At 40.9% G+C, this 25,697-nt stretch overlaps 1 protein-coding gene and 4 non-coding genes across 5 annotated transcripts; all 5 read left to right on the forward strand.

Moving 5' to 3' along the window:
• Window positions 1-26: 26 nt before the first annotated feature.
• On the forward strand, window positions 27-24,001 carry NOP58 (NOP58 ribonucleoprotein). The gene is made up of 15 exons (XM_035570801.2): window positions 27-174; window positions 2,814-2,890; window positions 4,637-4,689; window positions 6,503-6,627; window positions 7,362-7,498; window positions 8,668-8,732; window positions 10,005-10,139; window positions 11,006-11,151; window positions 12,108-12,234; window positions 12,856-13,019; window positions 13,736-13,870; window positions 15,120-15,181; window positions 17,760-17,893; window positions 22,778-22,899; window positions 23,657-24,001. Exons 1-15 carry the CDS (start codon window positions 130-132, stop codon window positions 23,711-23,713), a joined length of 1,584 nt encoding a protein of 527 aa, XP_035426694.1. The 5' UTR covers window positions 27-129; the 3' UTR covers window positions 23,714-24,001.
• Window positions 4,952-5,040, forward strand: LOC118243205 (small nucleolar RNA SNORD70). Its single transcript, XR_004777232.1, has one exon. It is a non-coding gene; the product is annotated as a small nucleolar RNA SNORD70 (small nucleolar RNA).
• On the forward strand, window positions 9,307-9,394 carry LOC118243198 (small nucleolar RNA SNORD70). The gene has a single exon (XR_004777225.1). It is a non-coding gene; the product is annotated as a small nucleolar RNA SNORD70 (small nucleolar RNA).
• Window positions 11,257-11,340, forward strand: LOC118243201 (small nucleolar RNA SNORD11B). Its single transcript, XR_004777228.1, has one exon. It is a non-coding gene; the product is annotated as a small nucleolar RNA SNORD11B (small nucleolar RNA).
• Window positions 12,389-12,474, forward strand: LOC118243200 (small nucleolar RNA SNORD11). The gene has a single exon (XR_004777227.1). It is a non-coding gene; the product is annotated as a small nucleolar RNA SNORD11 (small nucleolar RNA).
• Window positions 24,002-25,697: the final 1,696 nt, after the last annotated feature.

A 25,697-nucleotide genomic window follows, 5' to 3' on the forward strand; every position in this document is an offset into this window, starting at 1 on the left:
GCGTTTCCCCCTCCGGCGGGAGCGCTTCCGGCGGGGCCGCTTCCCCCGCCCCGCCTCTTCCGCCGCGCGCCCGCTCCGCCCGCGGTACGGGTCCGCGCCGCTCGCGCACGTGGCCGCCCCGCCGCCAGCATGCTGGTGCTGTTCGAGACCGCCGCCGGGTACGCCATCTTCAAGGTGCGGGCAGCTGCCGGGGGGCGAGCCGCGGGCGGGGTCCTGCACCCGGACGGGAGGGGTTCGGGGGCGGCCGTGCGGCCCGGCCACCGGCGTCCCCACACGCGAGCCGCGGAGGGCGCGGGCGAACGGCGGAGCGGGCGGCGAAGGGGCTGGGGGCTGAGGGGGTCTGGGGGTTGAGGTGTGCGAGAGGCAGCTGAGGCCCCTTGGTTTGCTCAGCTCAGAGCAGGCTGAGGGGAGGCCACATGGCGGCCTGCAGCTCCCTCACGAGGGGAGCGGAGGGGCAGGCGCTGAGCTCTGCTCTCTGGGGACAGCGACAGGACCCGAGGGAACGGCATGGAGCTGGGACAGGGGAGGGTCAGGCTGGGTGTTAGGGAAAGGTTCTGCACCCAGAGGTGGTCAGGCACTGGGACAGGCTCCCCAGGGCAGTGGGCATGGCACTGAGCCTGCTGGAGTTCAAGGAGTGTTTGGGCAACGCTCTCAGACGCATGGTCTGATTTTTGTTTGGTCCTGTGTGGAGCTAGGAGCTGGACTCAATGACCCTTGTGGGTTCCTTCCAACTTGAGATGTTTTGTGGTTCTTCTCTGTGACTCTACAGGAGGGGCTGAAAACAGCCCGTATTATAATCTGTGAAGCTAAAGTCGACTTAAAGCAAAGGTAAGAGGAGGTGTGCAAAGAGAAATGTAGAAGTCTTTCTGCAGAAGTGCTGCAGCAGACGGCTGCAGATGTCAGCAGCTGGGGCTCAGGGGCCTGGCTGTGGTGTGTGTGCGAGGCAGCTAGAGGGCACCAGGCAGCAAGCAGCAGCGTTCACAAGCAGGCTTTAAACACTTCCTGTCTGAGAGAGCGGACTGCAAATGGTGCCTGGCTTAGATTGCGGTAGAGCTGGGAACCGTCTGCTGGATCTGAGCATACATAGTATTTTATTAAAACACGTGTTTTGAGACATGCTTTGTTTTTTCATTCTGGTTCTCTGTTAGCAGCTGCCAATGCCAGACATGGAGAGTCATAGCCACACTGCACGTCTGCGGGGCAGAGAGAGCTTTCTTTTCCTACACACAGTAGTTGCAAATTTATGTGGTTATATTTGTACGTTCATTCTGTATCAAAGTATTACCTGTAGAGTTTAGCTGCAATTTGCTTTTTTTCATTTTTAAAGTAGCCTCTAGAGATAGTTGCTGCTGTTTTGTATATTTTTTTAATTGCTTGAGGGCTGGACAGAATTTGGGCTTCTGAAACTCTGGAAATAGTTGTGGTCACCCACTCCCATTTTCAGCAGTACCCACAGGTATCCATAGCTAGCATAACTGTGCTCTGCCTTTATGTTTTGGTGGTCAAGTACTATCTTCCTCTTGAACCAGGGTAGCTCTCAGATATTCCCTTATAGATGTTGCTCTTATCAGAGGAACAAAGAGTCTAAAGAGTAAGGGCAAATGGCATAACCGTGTTCCAGATCTCAGAAGGCTCTTCCCAATGAGTCTTGCTATCATGTGGTACCTAAAATGTCCTTAGGCAGCCATAATTTTTATCTGCTAGCGACCTCAATTTAGCAGCTTGTATGTATTTTTCTCTATGTGTCCATGTCTGTTCATAGAAGGTGACAATTCTGTCATCTTCGGGATAGGAAGGACAAATTGGAGCAAAGAGTCAACAGGCTGGGCAAAGGAAGATTTGTCCAAAGGGCTTTTTGTGCCTCAGTGTCCTGTGTGAGATGAGTTACTGTGTTTACTTGCTCAACTACTAATTCACTTTAAAAAAATACAGCCTCCCTGGGTTTAAAAATCTGCAAGGGAGCAGAATCTTGTAATCCTGGAACGAATTTTTACACTGCACTGAGTCAAATTGCAATTGTGTTGGATCTAAGTTGCAGCGACAAAACCACAATGTTTTTTACTGAGGTATTAAAGAACAGAATGTTGTAAAGATCTTGTCCATGTTGTTCCCCTGAGCACTTTTCTAGGAATTTGCAGTACATTTGGCATTTTATGAAATGTGTGTAGGATCTAGGACTGTAATTGTTATTCTTCTGCTGTTTAAAAACTGAAAGGAGATCCCTTTTGACCAGAGATGGGATTAAGCCATTGCAGCTTCTTAAGTAATTTTTGGCTCGTTTGATTACTGAGCTGTGGTGAAAAGTCATCCATCTAGAGACGTCCTCTTTCTTCCTCAGGTTAGCTCAAATTCATGACAATAACTTGTGGGATCACTCCTTCCTGTGAGGTGTCCCAGACATGTTTGTATTTTCCCAAAGTAGAGGCAGGTTTGGTTTTGGGTCATTGGGGTTGTGAATGAGTCTTGTAAGTGGTAGAGCAAGCCCAGTTTTGATAAACAAGGAGAGGGCTTTGCTTTGATGGTGTGGGTTCAGAAGAGCCCAGACATTATTGAGCAACTTCTGTAGTGCAGTTGAAAGTAAATTTAACACTGTAAATGTTGTTGTATGCTGGATGTAACTCTAAAGATAAAGATGCTGAGAGAGAATGGTGAAACTGGAAATCACAGTTGAATTAACCGAATTTGTTGAATTAACTTCCAGTAGTTGGGTATGCTATAAATCTGTTTCAGGTCTTCTGTGCTGAATGCAGGTTTGAAAGTTGTTCAGAAATGCTTTAAATATAACTGTTGTTTTGTTTTTGTTTTGTCTACAGGTTCTGAATGAGAAAAAGCTCCAAGAAGTCGACAGTTTATGGAAAGAATTTGAAACTCCTGAAAAAGCAAACAAAATGTAAGCAGCCTTATGTGCGGGTGGCAGCTTGGCTTTTGGAAGGACGTGACTGCCTGTGTAGTTCTGCACATCTGAGGTTCAGAAAGAAGTATTGATTTTCATTTTTCAATATTGTAAAACTTAAACACTGTGAGCAACAGTAATGTGAAATTAGATACTGAGACAAACTTTAGGTGCAATATCAAAGTGGGTGAAGGAAATATATATTTTTTTAATTTGCAGTGTAATTTAGCTGCAGAAGCTATTACCATATACCAACGAAGCAAAAAGTTGAAAAGTATTGTAAGGAGACTTGGATGCTGTGACGAGAATATGTGAGTTTGTAATGCTGAAACTGGCTGAAATAAGATTTTTGTGCTCACAGGAACTTCTTGAAAAAAAAAATTTAACCCATCTGACACTAAGAGCATGTGAATCCTTCTGTAAATTGAGAGTTAGTCTTGTTGCCTGTGCCATCAGTGACTGTTAGTGTCAGTGAGCAGCTGCACAGGGGTTGCAGTGTCTGGTGACCAAGCTGGCCTTTCTAGCAAATCATTCTAAGATTGGGAACAATGGTGAATTCCTGCCAAGTCCGTATAGGGTGTTTTTACTGGAAAACTTCTAACCAGCTCTGGTTAGAACAGATACCTCTGAACAAGCTATGCCTTGCATTTCAGATTTACCCTGCTCTGGAAGAGTATATAGAGGAGAGGACAGAATATCCCACATCCGTCTGTTTGTAGTGTTGTTATTCTTGTCTTGGAAACATCATCTTGGCCCCTTGCTAGAGGGGATGTGGCTCTTAATGGATCTATGCTCCGATCGAGTTAGTTCCTGTATTTCATGTGTTTATGAAAAGGCATCAAAATAAGCCTGGAGCTTTTGTTGGGCTTGAGTTCTTAGCTCTAGCTTTCAGCTTTATCTGTGACCTTGCTTCTTTTGCAGATACTTGACTCACAAAGAGCAGTGGTTAATCAGAACTGGATTAGTCAAATGCCTGTCCCTGACAAGGAATTTACTGGATTGTGATAGCTTCTTAACTGTAGCTCTAGATATCAACACCGCAGATTATGTGAGGGGGAGAAGGAGCTTGAGCCTAAGGAGCTGGCACAGTGTGTTTAAACACCTTTTGTATGATTTCGGCTCTGGTCAGCAGTTTGGGCATGAAAGCATTTTCTGTTTGCTAGTTGTTTGTTTTAAGCTCAACTCAAAACTTGTGTTCTAACATGTAATTAATTACAAGGGAGGATTTGAGGATTCATGGGCAATGAATGGGTTCACTTTTGAAGTCTTTGAAGGTGTATTTGGTTGAAAAGCAAGTTAAATCTGGGCTGTTTGCAGAGGCAGAAGGTTCCCTTTTGAAGATGAGTGGGAAGATAGTATCATCAGTCAGCAGTGACACCTACTTAATCAGGGTGCTGCTGTCTTGAAATTCAGATGGTTGGTATCTGTCCTTAATTATGAACTACAAAATGAAAAGGTGGCTTAGGTTTTCCAATTGTGTTCATCTTAATTAGAAATGCTAAATCAAAATTACTCCTTGAAAAATAGCTTATGGGACGCAGCTGAAAAGTTACATCAGGCTTGGAGTTAACCTGCAGGTTTATTGCTCTCCCTCCTTTTTAAGGGTCTGGATATTGATTTCTTGTTCTCTTACAGTTCCTGTGTTGTCTGTAAGACTGCAATAGTGGGGACAGGAGAAACAAAGTTAATTCGAGCATCTGTTTTGTGTACGTTTGTTTACACGTGTATTTTTCTCTTCTGTAGAGTAAAGCTGAAACACTTTGAAAAGTTTCAGGACACAACAGAAGCTCTTGCTGGTAAGTGAGAGTTAATACTGTTCTTACCAAAACCAAACCCGTCACACGCTAGTTCATTCATTACTTACCTCTGTCCTTGCTCTGTTTTTCCTTTGCTTAGTTTTTAGATCATACTTCTTTTTTTCAAAGGCTGTTTTTGTTGTTTTGATGTCATCCACTCAGTCTGTAGTGTAGCAGAGACACAAGAAAACAAACTTCATTATGCCATTATTGCCCAAGTAGTTTCCTGATGAGCACCATGTAGAAGTTTGACTGATGTATGTAGTCTGTTGTCAATGATGGATTCTCGTTGGAACTGAATGTAAATGATACGAGTCAACATTTCGTCACTACCACTGAGACAACAGACAGATATCAGAGTACATATATTATTACAAATGCTCTTGTTTTATGGACATGTGCCTGTTTTTTTCTTGCAAAAAATGCTTGTATTGCACTTCAAGGAATTTCAGCAGTTTGTTGAATATAAGGCCTTCATTTTTTTTTTTTACTCTTTAAACACTCAAATACTTGACACTGCAGACTGGTTTGAACACAAATAATAAAAGAGTCAGCTAATCATTCAGGGATGGCATGATTCTTGCTGCTGAATTCACTGTTACTGTATGACTTCTGTAAGTGGATGTTAAACGTCACACTATCAAAGAAAGGATCTTCATATTCAGATGTAGCAGGGATAGCTTATGATGGAAGGTAAGGAAGCAGTTTGAAAATGGAGATGCTATACACACAAGTAAAACAGCTGAGACTGAAGCTGCTGTATGTTTTTCTCTACCTGGCATGTTTTTTTGGAGTATGTTGCTTCTTAGTTTTAGGTTCAGATCGTGTACTGTCAGGATTTTAAAAAAAGCAAAACTGAAGCAAAGTAGTAGAGTTTGTGGTTTATTTGGGAAAGGGGGGAGATTACTCAGACTACCTATGTCACATTTATTTTGAAGGGAAGATGATCTGCCTGTTTTAAGTGGCTTAGGAATTATTGGCTAGCTTGAAAGCTTCATGACTTATCTCCATTATAGAACGGATGAGAGGAAGGAGGAATCCGAACACAGCACTTAGATTTTTACCCTTACATTTCATTAAGGTTCTGGAAGTCAAAAATCATTGGCTTCTGCTACATATACTATGATGAAGATGTTGCATCAATCACAGTTCAGTGGAGCACAAAGCTGACCTGCAGAGAGAGTTGTATAAGTGCTGTCTTAAAATATATTGTGTGGGATTGTAAAGCTTTTACAGATCTATTAATACTTGAGTACAAAAAAATCCCTTTAAAATTCTTTAGTCTGCGTGGTGTGTATTAAAAGGGTCTGTGTCTGACTTCCCAGTCAGTGTGCTTGGCATTGTTCTTTGTTGGGCTTTGATGGATAGTAGGTTATCATCATCAGAGGATGCAAATAAGCTGTTACTCAATTTAAGATATTGTGGCTGTGGATTAAGGGAACTGGAAAATGGTTGGTTAATTAAATCACACACAAAATGTTCCCTTAAAACCTTGCTTTCTGAAATGTGAAACCTGTATCTAAAGCATGTGATGTACTTGTAAAGTTCCTTAAAAAATACTGAAAGAAATGAAACTGAAAACACATGGTGAAAGGTGAGGCAACCGGGAGAAGGGTTCTTGATTTAAGCCTTCAAAAGGGCAAGGGTACAATTTTCTTCTATTGATTTTAGCTATTTTATAGCAAAGTAGTATTGCAGTTCAGACTAGGGCTATTGTGGGCAGTCAAAATAAAAGCACTAAGTTAGGGGTCCTATTGTTATAGGTTTTAGGAGGGGAAGGAAACTGCATCTCTGGTCTTTTGTTTTTCTGCAGCATCCACAGCTCTTGTAGAAGGCAAGCTCAGCAAGAACTTGAAGAAAATTCTGAAGAAGATAGTGGTAAAAGATGCTCATGAACAGTTGGCTGTAGCAGATGCCAAACTTGGGGGTGTCATAAAGGTGATAAATGACTTTGCCATTCTTCTTTTTGTCTCATGCTACTGAAATCTTGCAGACGGGTTGCAGAGATTTTAAAGTTATTAACAAAGGAACATGTTGCCGATGTTTTGTTTGTGATATGGAAGATCCTTGTGATCAAATGTGTCCTTCAGTTCTTGTCTACCAGAGGAAGGAAGAAGTACAGTAGAGATGGTCTGCTTTCTCTGATATCTCCTAGGTGTCAAATCCTAGGTTCTTGTCTTGAGTCTGAATGCTGCCTGTTCCAGAGACTTTTATTCTGACCCTGTTCTCATCATGTCTTAGGAGATTGGTGTGGGATGCAAAAAGAGTAGGATTCCATGTTGAAGTGAATACCACCAAGGACAGTGAAATAATTACTCAGTTTTGTGCTCTGAAAAAGACCCCAAAACCTAAAAATCTGAACAGCCTATCTTTGGATTTTCTCTCTGTAGCCAATCTCTTTCTAGTAAACTGTAAAATCTTTAGTCTTCACTTCTGGCGTCTACGTAGCAGATAGAGCCTTAACTGTAAATTTCCCCTTCAAACTTGTGATTGTTACAGTGTTGAGCACTGAGGGTATCACTGCCTTGAGCATCAAAGAAGACTGGACCTGTCAAGTGACCATAGAATGGTAGCGGGAAAGCCAATTTTAATAAGATAAGGCTACTGGAAGAAAGGCTTTAGAGGAATGCAGTTGTCATCATTGACTTGGATTGTTGATTTCTACTCTGCAGGATAAGTTGAATTTGAGTTGTATACACAGCCCAATGGTTACAGAGCTGATGAGAGGAATCCGTTCACAGATCGAAGGGCTTATTACAGGCCTTCCTTCTCGAGAGATGGCAGCGATGTGTCTGGGTCTCGCACACAGGTGAGTTCCTAGAACACCTTTATTTCATCCCATGTTTTCCCCACTTCTATGTCCTGGGCCATGTTATACTTGAAGTGTCTGAGTGCACAGCATGGCCTAATATTCACTCTAAGTCAATATGCATTTGTATCTGGAGTTTTGTTTTATAAAGATTTGCACTCACACTCTAAGGAAACGCATCAACCTCTCCCAAAGTCAGTTAATAGCTTCCTTTTGCATGTTGTGTACTATAGGACTTGGTTTGAAATGTCTCTGTAGCAGTTTCAACCATTAAAACAAGCCATATATGGTTTGTTTAAAACTCTGTTGCCACTTAGAGACAGGGGAAGAATGTGATTTGCTAATTTACACTGTCATATATACGTTATATAATGTCATTCCCCTCTCTGCATCATTATCTTGTTAGGTTTAGTGGAGAAGTAGTTAAATACAGAACTGTTGGATCAGCACAGGGTCAAACATTCATGAGTAGCTTTTAATCCATATTCTGACATGATCTTTTTCTGTTAGCCATTGGCAAATTAGAGAACTGCTTCGGTGTAGCTAATTCTTTTAAAAAGTGTTTTTTGCTGTTAGGATGCCTTGAAAATAGGCATTAATATTCAAAAAGTACTTTGAATATGCAAGTCCTCGTGTTATCGTGCTTTAATGTAGCATACTGAAAATTTTTAAATATACATGGAAAGCCAAATGGTTATAGGCTTTTTCAAACAGTGAGAATCTGTTCTAGCAAGTTTCTTCTCTTACTAGCATTGCTGGTATTTGCTGCTGGGTCAGTAGCATTTTGTGGATAACCTCCAACCACTGCAGAACCAGAAGTGCTGTTGACCAATAGCTTTTGTGGGGAACCATGCAGAAAGAAACCAACAACAGGAAATATCCTGCCTTAGTGTTGGCGTTCACTCTGGTGCATGTGGTACAGATAGCCTTAGCTTTCCCTTTCACCTTGTTTGTAGCATATGTGCATGTACACATGTCACAGCTGTTGTGAAAGCCTGTGTCAGCAGGGCTTAGCCACTGGTCACAGATGAGAGTGGTCAGTGGGATAAAATTGAGCTGGTATGAATGAATGTATGGGCAGCCATACTCCTGTAAAATAGGAACAGGTAGGGCATGCTTTGAGGTGGGATGTCAGGAGGCTGATGAAACTGTACTTTTGTCTTCCCTAGCCTTTCCCGATACAAGTTGAAATTCAGCCCAGACAAAGTAGATACCATGATCGTCCAGGCAATTTGTAAGTATATTTAGAGCTTAAATTATTAATGGATTCAGCTTAAGATAGCTGACTTCTTTACAATGGCTACAGAAAAGTATTGCTGTCAATTTCCTCCTAGCATTTGTCAGTAAATTGGGTAGTTGTGTTCAGCTAGGCTTAAGGTTTGTTTTCTTAATAGGGTTTGCCACAAGCAGAGACATCGTTAGGGTGATACAGTAAACTGATGTCCATTTTCTTAGCATAGAGATTAGCAGGCAGTGTTCAGCCCTCTGAGGACTTTGCTTTCCAACATGCCTTGCCTCTGAGTAGTTCTGGGAGAGTGTCAGGGCCCCACAGTCAGGATTTTCTGAGTCTTCATTTTAGTGGTAGCTTGCATAGAGGGCAATGTGGAGACACTCTTACATTAGACATCTAAAAAACACTGCAGTATTTAATGCTGTATTTCATGTCCTTGATTTCCTAATGGAGAAGTCTGAAATTGTAAACACAGTTAGGAAACCCATTCCTCATTTTACCTTGAAGACATCAGCATCATAATCGGTATACTTGCTGTGAAGTAGTAGTGAGGAATCCTGTTTGGATTATTAATTCCCAGACTGTTGTCAGTGATGAAACATAGTTAAGCTGAAAATAATGATTTAATTCAGCTCCTTCGTCACTACCACTGAGACAACACATGGGAATGTTGGTATTATGTTAGAGGGAAATATTTTAGCCTCAGGGCTCTGTAGCAATATATGCTGTGGGTGTTACGCTGATGTCGTAAATCCAGTTATCGGTCATATCTGGTAATTGGTGAGCCTGTTGGATTTGTCGGATATATTTATAAAGGCAATTAAAGGGCTTATTACAGTCAAGTAACTGAATACAAGATCAGTTTCTCACCATTACAGGCTTTTTCTATAAAGTTTGTTAGATGGATGATTTTTGCATCAATCTTGTGTGGGTGGCACTAAGAGGAAAAGTCATGCTAGCTCCTGCCCTCCTTCCAGGAGAATGTGCTTTACAGCTGTTAAAGGAGTCTGTTGTCCAAGATGGTCCCAGTGATGAAACGTTCAGGCCGCACGCAGGGGAATTCTAATATTTCTACAATGTTGTGCCTAAGATTATGCGGTTCTCTGAAGAGTTAGGACTTCTAACATACTGCAGCTTGTGTTTCATTCCAGACAGTCTTTATAAGGATAAAATACTTTTGTTACTGCCCTTTACATTATTTAAATTTGTTGATTCAAGAGTTTTCCGTTTTTAGATTACATTTAAGAAACAGAAGTCCATTCTTCTTTCTCTTAGCACTTCTTGATGACTTGGACAAAGAACTGAATAACTATATTATGCGCTGTAGGGAATGGTACGGTTGGCACTTCCCTGAGCTGGGTAAAATCATCACTGATAACCTAACGTATTGTAAATGCGTGCGGAAAGTTGGTGAGTAATAAGGAGGCATGAGCCTGGAGTATGTTTCATGTTAGTATGCAATGCATTATGACAGAGATTTGTAGACCAGCCACTCACTCATCCAGCGAGTCATGATCACATACACAATCCTGTCATCAAGAACAGGCTAGCAGAAAAGTAGCGTATGCTGGCTGTATCTTGATGCAACTTAGAATTCTGAAGCTTAATAGAAAACTAGTAGCAAATGACCAGCCAGTTTTTCATGGACCACCAGCTTGTATTCTTAGAATCACAATTACTCAGCACATCATTTTGGAAATTAGCTGCCAAACACTGATGTCAAGAGAGTCACTGCCTCTTTGTGGCTGTTCTCTGAGACTACAGCTGCTATATTTTTTCATTAGAACAGAAAGAATAGTGAATATGTTATTTTGGACCCGTGCTTTTCCTCTTAGGCATGTATTTTGCATAAATTTTTCTTTTAATAAGAATTTAGCAGTTGAGAGAGAACCTTGTGGTTTTAAGGGAACTTTTTTTCTGAGTGTAGGAAGAATTACTTAGGCCTGGTGAGTTGTAAATGACTGCTCGCTTCCTGGTATTCTTCCTTTGTTAATCTTGACTTAAAATTTTGCAGCAATCAGCTGCTGAAAAGGTGAAGTGTTTAGTGTTACAAAACAAAGTCTTTTTTTCTAGTTCCAAATTTAATCTTTCTAACCATTCTCAGATAGTATAAATAAAGTCTGAACATTAACACGTTTTGGGAGTTTAGAATAAGATGATGGCAGACTTGCCTCAGTGTGTATTATTTTGGCCTTTTATCTTTGTCTGTTTCTGTTCTTTTTGTACTTGTTCATCTTGCTCCCAGTGCAAACATGCTTTTCATCTGTCCCCTGCAGGAGACAGAAGAAATTTTGCCTCCTCTGATGTTTCTGACATCCTACCGGAGGAGATTGAAGAGGATGTGAAAGCTGCCGCCGAGATTTCCATGGGGACAGAAGTATCAGAAGAAGATATAAACAACATAATCCATCTCTGTGATCAGGTATGTGCGTGTATATGAATAGCAGTAGGAACTCCGTGTTAGTTAACCATATTAGAGCCTCTTCTGCCAAGGAGAGATTTTCCCAGGGCCTTTCTAACATAGTTGTGGTGGCAGTGATGATTCCTATGTTGTTGCTCTCCTGATGTACAAACATGAGGGTGCACAGTCACTACCTCATCTGAGCCATCTCAGACTGATGATACCGGCATGAAGTTTTCTGAAAGTGGTAGTCTTACTTTTGAGTGGGATTTTGGTGGTGTTTTAAGCCCTTGGAAGAATAGTACTGTACAGCCTGTTTTTAACCTGTCAGTTTTGAAGTTAGGTCATAAACCCTGGGTTAAAAGCGGAGCACTGAAGTCCAAAAAGAATTAGGAGCCCTATCCTGCTTTCATTTGTATTGCATGTGAATTTCTCCTGGCTTTAGTGGTGCCAATTGGATCCCTTTGTGACTTTACCAGGGAGTGGCAGGGTTAGGAATAGTGAGTTCCTGTTCTTGGTCTAGACTGGGCTGCTTTCTTCTGTGTGTTCTAATTGTGTGTGTTTGTACAGGAGAAGTACAGAGCATTTATCCTATTTCAAGAGAATGGTGACAAAGATTTATGTGAAAACTAAATGTTCCAAAGGTTTTGTCCTAAAGAAAATGTCCTTACTAAGTATTTTTGTTCTGCTTCGCTGTCTTTGGCATGTTGTCAGCTCCTTTGTCAGGAGCTTTGCTGAGAAAATAAGTTGTATAAGGGAATGAGCAATACAGATCCAATGTACTTCATGGATGGAGCTCTGCTCTGGGAATACGCCCTATATAAAGCTTTCTATAACTGTGGTTCTTGTCTGTCTGCGGTTTGCACCGTTAGCCTCATTGGTTAGAATTCTCAGCACTTCTTCTTTCAATACATTTACCTCTTAGATTTGTCTGTCAGCTAATACTGATTCCTGTAACCAACCTCTGTCTGTGCCAGGTGATTGAAATCTCTGAGTATCGGACACAGCTGTATGACTACCTGAAGAACAGAATGATGGCCATTGCTCCTAATCTCACTGTCATGGTGGGTGAACTGGTTGGAGCAAGGCTAATTGCTCATGCAGGTGGGTCATACTGGCTTAGTTGCCCTGATCAGAGTTTTTCTCTGAGGAGCTTGTCAGCTGAAAGCATTATGCAAGGCCCCGATGAACACCTCTTGTTAAAGGGAAGGCGGTTCTTGAGGAGTCTTGAGAATACCAGCATGAGCTTGGTTTGGTAGTAGTCCATGATGATGTAGTTCTTGGTTGGCCTGAATTCTCTTTGGAATATGAGGGCAACTTAAGTCACTACCTCTTCTGAGACACTGAGCTCCCTGCTGATAGTCCAGTAACTATTGAGATAAAATAGTGAAAAGCTGGCTTTAAACTTTTACAGTCAGACCATCTCAAATTAGCAGCCTTATTTTGGTTATCTATGCTTCAGTTTTGTGATTGATGCATTATTGCTGCCAGGAGTATGTTTTATTGAGTCAGCCTTCTTTTTCTATTGCTGAAATTGAACCAAGATAGTTAATTTAAGCATGAAAGATTGAAATGGCTTACCTGTCCTTCAGGAAATGAGCATGAAGCAGCTCTTAGAGAAACAGATGGCTCTGAGCTTGCTGCTTTTGAATACTTCAGGAGTCTAGCATCCTGCTTGTTTAGCTGCTCCTCTGATAAATCACTATCTGTGTCACCTCCTTCTAGGTTCCCTCTTGAATCTGGCAAAGCATCCAGCTTCAACGGTTCAGATACTGGGTGCTGAGAAGGCACTCTTCAGAGCACTGAAGACCAAGCGGGACACACCTAAATTTGGCCTTATCTATCATGCTTCTCTGGTGGGACAAACCACTGCTAAAAACAAGGGGAAGGTGAGTTGCAGAACTGTTTACGGGGTTGGCTTTTTGAAGCATGTAAGTCTGATTGCTTGAGCTTCACATTGAGGCTCTTTCCGTGGCCTGCTCTCCTGTGCTTTGTGATTATGTGGAAAGTGCCACTGTCCCACAAATCTTTGGGTGCCATCCTTTCTTGTTGGGAAAGGGGAATGGGGTTGTCCATCAACATAACTGAATAACAACAGATGCATTCCTTCTCAGTTGTGATGTAACAATTTTCTCAATGTGTATGTTACTACTTTCTTCTATGTGATACTAAACGATGTAAACTGTGACAGGTTTTAGTCTTGCTTGAAAATCAAATGTGTACTGTTTGCTGAAGGTAGTAACTTTCGTGGCTTGCTTTTAAAGAGCTTAGGCTTTTATAACACAGCTGGGTGAAGGTGTGTCTTGAATTATGGAGAAAGTTGTCCAGCTGGAAATTGCACCTCAAACTAATGTGGTCTAAGTTTGAGGTAGAGTGGAAGATATATAACTAATTTGCTAGATTTGGATTTTTCTCCCTTACGAAGAAAATATGGTGTTAAATTAACAGTATTTCAATGCTAAAGAATGATATGCTAACTGTTTTTTTATTAAACACTGCTAGTAAATGGTTGCTTTATTCTTCTGTTTGTGGGTATGGTTTCTAGATCAGAGTGAATCATCACCTTATGTTCAGTCTTAGCATTTAATATTTTGGCCTTGCACAGATTTCTCGAATGCTGGCAGCTAAGACTGCCTTGACTATTCGTTATGATGCCCTTGGAGAGGATACAAGTGCTGAAATGGGAGCTGAGAACAGATTAAAAGTAGAAACGAGACTGAGGCATTTGGAAGAGAGGGGGGTAAGTACAGTAGGGGACTGCATCAAGCTGACATTCTTGAAAAATCTGAATCCTATACCTCTTAAGTTTCTATCATATTTTCTGGTAAACTGCTTTCAGAGCCTTTGCTAGTGTCATTGTATTTCTCTAGTCTCTCCCAGCCTTGGCTGGAGCAGTAGGGTTTGTAAGCTTGTTGCATCCTTTTGTTTGTATGTCGTTTTTTCTTGTTTATGTGCCTGTCTTCAAATAGATTATACTGAAAAGTCTTGATTCTGAGGAAGTAAAATCATTTGTTTACAATCTACTGCATCTCTGTATTAATTGTAAAGGTATATTGTTACTTCATAGCTCCTTCCTTTCCACCTTAGAAGAAAGCTCTTTGGTTGGTATCATGTTGTTCCCCAAAATCTGAACACTGGATGTTTAGTCTTCAGCAGCCAAAGCAAGATGTTATTTACAGCACAGAAGATGCAAATTGCTGCATTCCCCTCCCATTACCTAATACGTCTTGCCTCTCTTTACCTGCTGTTTCATCTGTTGCCATTGGCACAGCATGCTGGAACAATGTAGGGCTCATTTTTCCTCTTTTAGCTGGTGTGCCTTCTGCATGTGATCTTGCAAGCTACAACTGGGTGCAGTCTTCTAAGCTAGAAGATCCGATGCTAATGCTGTAGTGCTGGCATGGCTAGCATAGAAAAGAAACAATCCAGAAAAACTTGCCTACTCCTCTGAACATTTCATGAGAGGCAATACTTCCGATGGAAACAGAAGCAAGGAGACAGGTGTGTTAATACCAAAGCACCAGCTGGTCACCTGACAGTTGCAAATTTAATCCAAATCAAGTTTTGAGCCTGTATTGTGGTTTTAAGGTTGGCTATATGCCAGGTATAGTGGGATACCTGCCATGACATGTGATTATCCTTGCAAAAAAAAAAAAAAAAAAAAAGGTGCACAAATTTGAGTTGGTCTTGTGAATTTAGAGGTATGATGCATGTAGCTGTGATGTGTTCAATCCTGTACTAGATGCCCTTTAATCGCATTGGCTTCTTGAAGAGCAATATTAGAGAGAGACATGCCTTTTTCACCCTGGTTACCTCCCTGTCATTATTCTACTTCCAGGTGTAAGACTCATGTAGTTACGCCAGAGCCTGACCAATAAAAGCCGCTTATCTTTCCATTTTTTAAATTCCCTTCAAAGGTTGTGAAACTTATGTTGTGAATTGTTTTCATTATGAGTAATTTGTTTTTCACTTCTAAATTTTTATTTTAGATAAGAAGAATAAGTGGCACTGGAAAAGCCTTGGCCAGGACAGACAAGTATCAAAACAAGAGGTGAATGTTTTTCTTTTCAGTTTGGCTGAGTGTAAATAACTCTTCATATTTTTATTCCTGAGAAACTTTTTGGTTGTGGGCTGGGTTGCCTTGAGATCCAGAAAACATTTTCTTTGCTCTTAAACACCGATAACAAGTCCCATCACTAATTGGAATTTCCGTGTTCCTGCATTTTACAGTTGTAAAGCCAGTGAACTGGTGAAACAGTCCTGATTTTCTAGTAGTAAATTACTGATGTTATCAGATAACAAGCATAGTTAAATACTATCAGCATCAGCCCCAAAGTTGAATAGTTGGGGAGTTAATATGTAGCAGCTTTATTTAATGCAAGTCTGAATAAGTTAATTTTGAGTAAATCAAAATTTAAATTTCTTCGACATGTTTGGAAGCTGCCCTGGAAACCTACTTAGTATTATTCTTAGGAAAAAAAATTTTGAACAAAGCTTAAGTCCCATACATAATAATACAGTATCTTAAGCAATAGAGTAGTTTCTGGTGCCTGAAATGACTGTAAATTGCAGCTGAGATGGCTGAATGTTTAAGGGTTGGAACATGTTATTAATCTGAGCTCTGACACCTGGGTTTTTCCACTTAATTTGTTGGCAGGCATCTCGCTTAACTTGGCCTTCTCATTCTGGTGAATTTTTGGTGTGGAGAAGGCACATGCTCTGCAGAAATGGGGCTTGGTGCTAGTTCTGTTAGAAAAAATAACACTTTTGCACCTGTCTGCAGTCCCCAAACAAACATCTTTCTCAAGGCTGGCTGTAACTTGCATTTCCATGTGCTGAGCATCTCGAAGTGATTTCTGGAGCAGCTTTTGAAAAGACAACCATGTGTCAGTAAATGAAGCATCAGGGTGTATAAGGAGGCAGTAGCTTAAGGAGGCGAGGAGACGACATGAAGGCTTTTCATCTCCTAAAATGGGGAGTTGTGAAGTTCTGCTGGGACATGTTCCTACTGTTAGGCATGCTCTGCAAACATGTCGAGGCTTGGGGAGAAGAAATGCTGAAGATAACTCCTTGCTGTATGGCTTAGTCTGGCTGTCTGGAAGGGAAAGACATAAAATGCTCATTTCATGCATTCAAGGCAATACTGAATTCTGGAACTTCTGAACGTTTTTTCATTTGTTTGCTTTTTTTAGGAGTGGGTTGCATTCCTGTAAAAGTTACAGCTGCTTTGTAACAAGAGTTAGTGCCTATACCCTGACTCAAGTCTCTGTCCAATTATCATTGTAGTAGAGTCACAGTGCTACTGCTTTATGGAGATTGTATGAAGGGCTAAGCTAATGTTGTAAGGACATTGGCAAGAATCTCCTAGTCTTGTATGGAGCTACAGATTCAGCATGAATTAGCTACATCAAAGTAATGTTTCAGAAGCTCGTTGTCAGGTAGCTTGCAGAGATGAGGTTCAAGCGAAGTGTTCTTATGCTTTCTAGAAAAAGATGCAAGGGAGTGTTATGCATCTTTGGTGTGTTTATTTGCTGATTTTTTTATTATTTATTTATTAGTAGGATTTTGACAATGACAAGGAAGCCACTGAGCTCTTTCCTGGGTTTAACTGAAACAGAATCCAGTGTTTTCAGGAGGCTATGTAATCAGTTTCTGCAAAGCCATACGTAGTGGTCATAGCTAAGAAAAATCTGTGATGTTTAGAGGAGCAGTTGATGGCACTATTACCATTACCACATACTTCCCAGTCTAATCACTAGTCTCAGTTTCATTTGTAACCTGTGCAAGGTAGCTACCTCAAATTCCTATGTTAGAGAAGTGTAGATACTCAGAACATGGCTGGGGGAGAGTAGTGTAGGGTTACTGTTCTAAAACTCCATTCTCCTTGAGTAGCAATTCTGAATGAGTCAGAAAAAAAAACCTGCCTTATTGATATTAGATGATTCAACTGCCTTTGAAAAGGTCTGAATGAAGAGCACTGGGTTTCAGAGCAGCTGGTTCTCTGCACCCTTTAGAAAAGTTTGAGGCTGAGCAAAGGAGCATACGTTATTTAGGAAGAGGGAGTTTCAAAAAGATTAAGTATTCATCTGTCTGTCTCATCAAGTCAGTGATACAAAGATGAGCCATTACCTTTCCTTTTGACTTGTGTTCTCTGAATGTAATGGTGGAGAGGCAGTGCAGAAGAAGCAAAAATTAAGCTACTCTTAATCCTGTATATCTGTTACCCTTAGGATACACTCGTATAGACTTCAAATTTTGGGGAGCCATGTGCTTGTAACTATCCAGCTGTGATAGGAAGGCTTTCAGCTGCAAAGAGATCAAAGGAGTGATTTAAGTGCTGTGTATCTGTAGAGTCTCAAACAGATACAAATCAGAACTGATATCTTCTGTTCAGATCAGATAGTTGTATTTCATGGGTGTATCTCCTGTAGTCACGATTACTGATTGATGAACAATTCATGTGATGAAGAAAGGACCTGACTGCCTGTAGATGCTTTGTTAGCTGAGAAGGATTGATTTGCTAATGTTTTTGGGAGGTTATGCTGGAAAGCTGATGTTCAACTGCAGGATCTTACCTTGGGGGCTAGCTCTCCTTTGTTACTTAAACCATCTTGCTTCTTTCATTACAGTGAAGTAAAAGTATATGACCCGTCTGGTGACTCTACGCTTCCTGCTGTTTCAAAGAAACGCAAAATTCAGGAGGTGGAAGAACAGGAGGCAGGGGTTGCTGTGAAAGCAAAGAAGTTCAAAGCAGAGATGAAAGGTTAGTTGCTGCATCTGTGATGCTGGCATATTGCTGTGTGCATCGTGCAGTGGGATTTAACACTGACAACCAGCCACTACACCTGGTTACTCTCCTTGGTTATGACATAATGTGTTAATAATAATAGTCTTAAACAGTTGTAAGGATAGAAGAACACTTTGAAAAGTAAAAGCTCTACTCGTTCTTCTTACATTGTTCAATTCATCTTTAGTGGGCTTCAGCATCAAGAAGCAAAAAAGCTTCTGTGGAAAAAAAAACATCTTGCCCAAATTTTCTTTAAAGGATACTGTTTCATTCTGCGAGGAAGTGTTTCAATGTGTAAACATTGAACATTAGAACTCAAAGTTGGAAGTTTCAGTCTGAATTTATGACGTGAACAGTTATTCTCTGGGGAACTAAAACAGCTGCGGCCACACTTGTTCTTTCTTTCTCTCGAGATACTGTGTGAGGAAAGGTTCTGACTGTAACTACAAAGCACTCTGGTTTTTGTAATGTGGTTCACTTCAACCAACATTTTCCATTTTTTCTCCTCTGTGTACTTCCAGCATCTCCAAATGGCTGGCCTAATAATTCCTACATCAGCGGAGTACCCAGTAACTTGGGACTTTAAGTCCTTCTTGTGAGACCGTGAGCTTGAACTGCTTCCAGTTCTGTCAACTGCGCATGCATGGAGGCAGGGACTGTCAAAGCCTTCCCTTTCTGCCTTTCTCTGTGCTGCTGTGCCCTAGAGAAATAGGAGGTAGGCTATCATGGTAGCTGGCTATAAACCTCTTAACACTCAACTTAAACTGAGGTGAAGTTTCCAGATGCTGGTTGGTAGTTGGTTTATGGTGTCAGTGTACATGGATGGAGCAACCTGTAGGAACCTAAACTTAGCTGAGAATTAAAGTTTCACTAGAGGGAGAATCCTTTGTACTGTAAAGCTGAGATGTGTGCCCCAGCTTGTTCTTACATGCTTATAATGAAACAAGGACAAATGAGTACTTTGGAGGCCTGAACTTTGCCCATTTGCTTTTTGGAGAACATGGGTGTTTTCACTGCTTTTGGTAATATTCTGAACTAACTTCCCTTACTGTAGCCTCAGAATTGTTCCCTTGGGCCTCCCTTCCACTGTCAAAGTGTTGACATCTTGTAGGTGTGGGCTCCTTGCAGGTGAAATACTACAGTCATTTCCAGCCTGGTCTCTTACAGTATGAAAAGGTTACTTTTGTTCAATGGTTCATGCTTTTATAGAGGAAAACTTCTGTTTCCTTTACTTTTTTGAGCATCGTTACCTCTTAGTTTAGGGGATTGGTGGAGCTTAGCAGTTATCCTTGAGCTACCAGGAATTACTAGAGCTGTAGACAGTGTTTAGAGTATTGGTGAACTACTGAAATTTGTTCTGTTTGATTTCAGAAAACTTGAAAAAACCTTCCTGAAAGGGTAGGGCATCCTTCAAAGGTTCACAGCTATTCTTTTTACTCGAGTTCTCTGTATCAAGTGGGTCATTTTACTGGGACATTTGGGCATTAGAACTATGTTCCTAATGTGTGCCAGATGTTTCAGACTATGGGAGGAGCAGTTCCAGAGAGCTTATTGACCTCATATCAACTATATGCAGATCTCATCCTTTCAGCCTATCTTCCTGTACCCTTTAAAATAGCACTGTCACTAAGTTTGCAAGTTCTTGTTTGACCACCCAGCGAAGTACATGGATTTTCCTGACACAGGCTAGACAAGACGGTGACCTTGCTCTTTTTCCAGTTGATACGTTTGCACAGCATGCTGGTGGGGCGGTGGTGAGCCAAGAAGTTTGTTGAGTAGTTCAGTGAGTTCTGCAGTACACAGGAGAGTGCAGAGGAGGACCCAGCATTGAAATTTATATTGCATGTCCACTTGCATATGCACAAGCCTTTCATTTCTGCTGTTCTTGGCCCTGTTCTTTCTGGTGCATTGCTCTGTTAGGCTTTTCTCTGGTCAGAGATTATGCATCCAGACACAACGTTGCGTAAGAAGTCTCTGCCCCCTCCTTCCCGGTGCTGTTTGTGCAGCTGCATGATAAATGGTGCTGGTGGAAAAGAAGTTCAGGAAAAAAGTGAATTCTTTAGCCAGATAAGTGTGATCCATTTCATATTACACGAGGAAGGTAAGGAATGAGATGGGAAGCTGTCACTGGAAATTGATTTGTCAGACTATTACTTTATTATTCACAGTAAAGGGGGAACAGTATTTTGCATTGTGCTATCCTGAAATGAGAATGTTACTCCAAGATGTGGTGTGTGGTGTTTGCTGTCTCCCTGTTGGGAGTGCATGCCAGGCAGTACTTCGGATAGGAACTGCGAGTGGGGGCACTAAGGAGGGAGGCACGGCTTCAAACCATCTTTTACACCTAAAAGGAAACCAAGCAGAAGGATAGTGCCTGAAATAAGTTACTTAAGGAGTTGTCTTTTAGTACAAATCTGTGTTAATGGTAGGGGAAAGGAATTATTTTTGTGGCTAGAGTCTGAAGCTGTATGTGGTTAAACAGAATGCATACCACTAATGGGGCCAGCCAGTGCCCCCAGTGAAGTGCTTAGCTTAAGTGTCAGAGTATAGCAGCAGCTACTCACTTGAAAAGGTGTTGCAAATAGAAACAAATTAATGCAGGGAACACTGCAAGGCACAAGACCTTAAATGCCAGCAACATTATGACATGGTGTCTTTATTGATAGGCTATGTGACTTGATTGTGTATGCATGGAGGATCATGAGGAGGGGAGGGTGCATTAGACGCTGGTATGTAAAAGCTTAGAGAAGACTGGTAGAAAATGGGTGACTGGAACTACTGCTAGTGATTTCCAGTGCTGTTCAGGGCTGTCAGTCAAACTGCTCTTCTGGGTGCTGCCTGTTGTGTCTTGGTGCCTGATAGTATCAGTTGTTGTCAACTGCTGTGTATCATAAATCCAGGTGGGCTTGAGTGACTTAGAACTGTTAGATCTGCAGGGAGAAGAGCAGCACCCTTGGAGCCTCTGTCCTCATTCTGCCTAGGTACAAATATGTGAAGTCCTGCAATGAGCTTTGCTAGAAAGCAGCAACTTAAATCTTCCTGAAGGCGTCTGCTGCCAGCTGTGAGAAGTGACAGTGCCTGTGAGGATGCAGTGCATTATCTGTGGTTGTAAATTATGACAAGTTCCACTGCCTGATGTGTTGGATTTGAAGACAGAGTAATAACAAGTTTTTTTCCAGGGTACCACCCAATGTTTTGCTTGAAAATGCCTAGCTTACCAATCCTGCTGAGTGAATATGTGTAGCATAGTGAAATGTGATTTGTGTACTGTTGGTACTGTATAGCTTTAATGTAGGATAGACTTATTTTTAAGCCACTTTTTATTTGGCTGTGTCATATACAGGGAGGTAAGGATACTTTTTCTTACATGGTTTTAATCCATTACGATTGCACACTGTTCACTGTGAATGATGTGTGTGTGTGGCGGAATCCACTTAAGGTCATATATACCAGTTCTTTTATCTGGAATCCTTTGCTGGCTTGCTTCTGTCACTTTTTTAATGTCAAAAACCTTCATGTGTTAGCTAGCTGTATTTTGCTGTGGAAATGTCTAGAAATTTTCTACAATGAAGACCGTTCTATATCTGAAGGTTATGTTGGAGGCAAAGATTGAAGTATATTTTTGACTCATAATCGCATTGCTGCCCTGAGGAACTAAACTTGTGACAATATAATTAAAATATTAGGAGGTTGTGTGTTTTTTTTCTTGTTTTAAAAATAACAGCACTGTTTTTGTTTCTGTTCTTTTTGTAAGTGATAAGTGAGTACGCTTTCAAAAGGAAATTGATTCTGTTTTTTGGGGGGGAGTACACTGAAAAAATTGCTTCACAGCTCTGGTAGCAGCTGCACATACCACAAACACTACTAGCTTTGGCATCTTGGTTTTGCAGCTACTGCAGGACAATGGTTGCTATATCATGAATTTACTCATGAGTACTACATACTGAGAAATTTGGTATCTCGCACTGAATCAGTTGTGCAAATAAATTTAACTTAGGTACACTAAAGTAACAGCCTGGCTACTGCATAAGCTGTCAGCTGGGTAGTGATTTCTGCTTGTTTTCTTTACCTAGAGGTTCCTAGGACTGTGGCATGTATTTTAGAAAGATGAGTGGTGGTAAATTATAATGTCTCTACCACTGTGATTAGATGTGACGAATAGTTCTGAAAAATAAATGTAAGAGAGCATCAGTAAATCTCTCCTTGGGTTAACAGTCCTCTCAGCTTATATAAATAATTCAATTCCTGTCTTCCAGGGCAGAGTTTCTGCTCTTGCATTAAATGTTTTATGTCAGTTCAGCATTAAGAGATCTTTGTGTTTGCCAGTCTAAACAGTTAAGAAAAGATTGCTGATCTGCTTCGTAGCAGATTTCCAATGCTAAGATAAGGGAATCAGTGGAGAACAACCTACTGCTGGCTGAATGCACTTCTGATGAGGATTGTTGAGTCCTTCCACTGCTCTTGTGATGCTGATGAAAATATTTGCCTAACTGTGGACAGTCTGTTTTCAGAAAGAGTACTTGATAATTTGGCAGGCAAATAAAACATGCAAGCTTGTTTTTAAATGTTGAAGGTAGCATATAGGAGTGCTATTTGTGCCAGGAGAGGTGAATAGTGTTGTCACACTGTCAGTCATCTTAAGTAGCTGTATGTTTTGATAACAGTAAGGAATAGTTATGCAAGCAGGGGAGAAGTGGAGAAAAAATAGGTATGGAAATACGTAAAGGGGAAGAGTGTTTTTTTGTGTTCTTTCTTAATATTTTCATTGCATCCTCTCACATCTCCTAGAAAGCTTTATCTTTTGCCTTAAATGCTTCTAATAACTGACAACCTGCCACTTCTATTCTTTCTGTGGTACAGAAGAAGCAGATGTAGACGAGGGTGAACCTGTCAGAAAGAAGAAAAAGAAAAAGGAAAAGAAAAAGCAAGCTGAAGAAGAGGAGTCACTGACTGAGGAACCACCCACCAGCCCCACAGTTGAGGTGAGACAGGATTCCACAGCTGCTTCACCCTTTTTGGGAATGAATTCCCTTCAAAGTACATGGATTGAGGGGAAAATATTCTTACCTATGTAACTCAGGGCATACGAGGACTGTTTTACTGTTTAGCAACTGTATTTCATAGTATCCGTCACTGTAAAGTCCAGGAAGATTTGCATTCCAAAATAAGGGCTGGGAAATTTGTGGCTGTAGTGCCTCCGTGCACCAGGAATCTTTCCTCTCCTTTCCTTAGCACACCCCCAGCTTTAGTCTTCATTATTTATACCTCTTCTACAGAGGTCCCTTGGTGCTTATCCACAGGCATTTCTATTGTTTAGGGCTCCTGCAGAGCAGAGGCTGTACCTGCTGAATAGATGAAGCATTGTTTGATGTCTCCTAGCAGCAACAGAGTAGATGCTGTAGCCAAACTAATTGCTCAGTTCTGAAATTCTTTTCTTAACATCAGATTTAATTTTCTCCCCTTTGATTAGGGCAGCTACACTGTCTGATGTACACTGACCACAGTGTGTGACAGTGCTGCCAGTGGTGTGACAGACAGCACAACTTCCCTTGCCCCCTGGCCTCACTGTGCTGTAACCATCAAGTCTATTAGCAATAAAGGAAGGAGACATCTCTTGAATTGCGCTGTGCTGAGCGTGGCAGCTACAGGGATGCTTTGAGTGAGCTCTGTTTCTTAGCTACCTGTGTTGCTTTGCTTCTCCATTATAGTTGATTCATAGCAACATTTGTTTGTCTCCAGAATACAGAGAAGAAGAAGAAGAAAAAGAAGAAACCGAAAGATGAGGATGAAGACTGAGAAACAGGGAAACACAGGCCATGGGACAGCTGCTTCAGAGTAGTATTTCTTGACAAAATTTCTTTAGCCTCTTACTAAAAACTTGTAACTTCCCAATATTGCAAGAGGGCAAGGAGATGCATTTGATAGTTACCTGTTGTCCTGGAACGGGATACCTGTGTTTCTGTTACTTGGAAGGATTGCTGGGTTGTTTTGCAGTTTCTTTAGTTGAAAAGCTCAAGTAGATCCTTTTTTCAAATGCAGTCTTCACTGATTAAAAAAAATAAAAACATTTTTATGGAGACCTTACGCCTTTGTCTTTTAACTTATTTGCTGGCTTTCTAACCATTGTCAGGACTATTTCTAAGATTTGTTGTTTTAAGAGAATGATCAGCAAAAAACTCTTTCTAAATGTATAGATGTTCTGTTGTAATTTCTTATCTAAGGAATTCAAAGCTTGTAAATGTTCTTAAGTTCTCCATAAAATTGATACAGATATCAGTGCGTAATATAAAAGATGCATTGAACAGCTGAGCTGTTAAGTCTGCAATGTAGTTCTCATGAGAAGACCTTTTTAATCCTTTTTCAAACATTTCAGTTTTGTTGCACTGACTGACAAGATTGAGGTGCAGGTTTTGAAGTAATGTGGGTTGGCTTCCAAATTGCTTCTGTGGTTGTTGTGGTAATTTTATTCACTTGATTTTTTTTTTTTAAATAATAATAAGAAAAAAGCATAGAGCAAAATGAGTTTGAGTTACCTGATAGTGAAATGGAAAAAGAAAGTATTTTTTATTAGTAGTAGAAATAGCCATTTGCCAGTTCTGCCATTCTCTGGTGGGGTTACAAGATATGCTGAAGAAGCATCATGTGGTGAAGGCACTTGGAGCTTAATGTTTGACTATGCTCACCACTCCATTCCTTAATTATTGTCAACTTTTTTTAATAGGTGTAGGGTAGACTCTTAACCTAAGCAAAATAGCAATGTTGTTAGCAGGGTTTAGTAACATTTCAGCCAGTGCAGCTGGTGCTTTTCTGTGGAATATAATTTAATGACCAACTCTTGTCATCTAACTGCCTGTGGTTGGCATATCTTTCAGTGTAAATGGACATATTGAATCCCTAACAAGATTAGTAAGGTGTTTTCTTCATGCACTTCTACCAGTATCAAGAACATTAACTTCATTTCCTTTTTCTCAGGAAGATTGTGCTGGGTTTAACTGCTATAATTGAGGAGACTGGTCAGAGTGTATCCTGAAGCAGTGTATAAGGACAGTGTTGCTGTACTGCAGCCGTCTCTTATACTAGGTGTTATGTGTGGGGCCTTCTGTTGTTGCACTGTCTGCAGTTGTTTTGCAATGCAGAGTGCTGGATTGTCTAAGAATACTGAGGCTTTTACAGTTTATCTGCTTTTTTGCTAGAAAATTAAGATGAATTTCAGCTTAAATCTTTTGGCAGGTAGCAAAGGTGTTAGAAATGATTCATAATGAAATAGAAGACTTCGCAGTTAGTATATCTAGCTTTTTATTGTAAATGCATTTTCAAACAGAAATCCTTAGAGACATGGGAGTTCAGTTTCCTCTGAACTCTTAATGTAGTCGCTTCATGAAGTCTCAAATAAATTATGTATGTGCTGCTCAGAAGCTGCCCTATATAATTTATACCTCAATCAGAAAACTTGTGTGAACATCAGTTGCTTAGTAAGTCTAATGAGGGGTTGAACTAGAGTGAGGATATTTTTACATAAACACTTTCCTCGCTTTTGCTTATTCCTTAGATGAATCACATTCACTTGTTATCAGTTTTCATACTTAATGTTTTTAGTGGCTTATGACTGCAAGTCAGTGTCCAGTACAAGCCAACTTCCCTGTCCCAAGGCAGACTGTTGCAACTTAATCACAACGCAGCACATCTTTGCCTCTACTCCTGCTGCAGTGTTGGGAGTGTTAATTTCAATATCAAGTTAACTACAGCTTCTGCTTTATTCTGCTTCAGAATTTCTGAAATG

The sequence above is a fragment of the Cygnus atratus genome, chromosome 6 (assembly GCF_013377495.2).
Source record: "Cygnus atratus isolate AKBS03 ecotype Queensland, Australia chromosome 6, CAtr_DNAZoo_HiC_assembly, whole genome shotgun sequence".
NCBI lineage: Eukaryota > Metazoa > Chordata > Aves > Anseriformes > Anatidae > Cygnus > Cygnus atratus.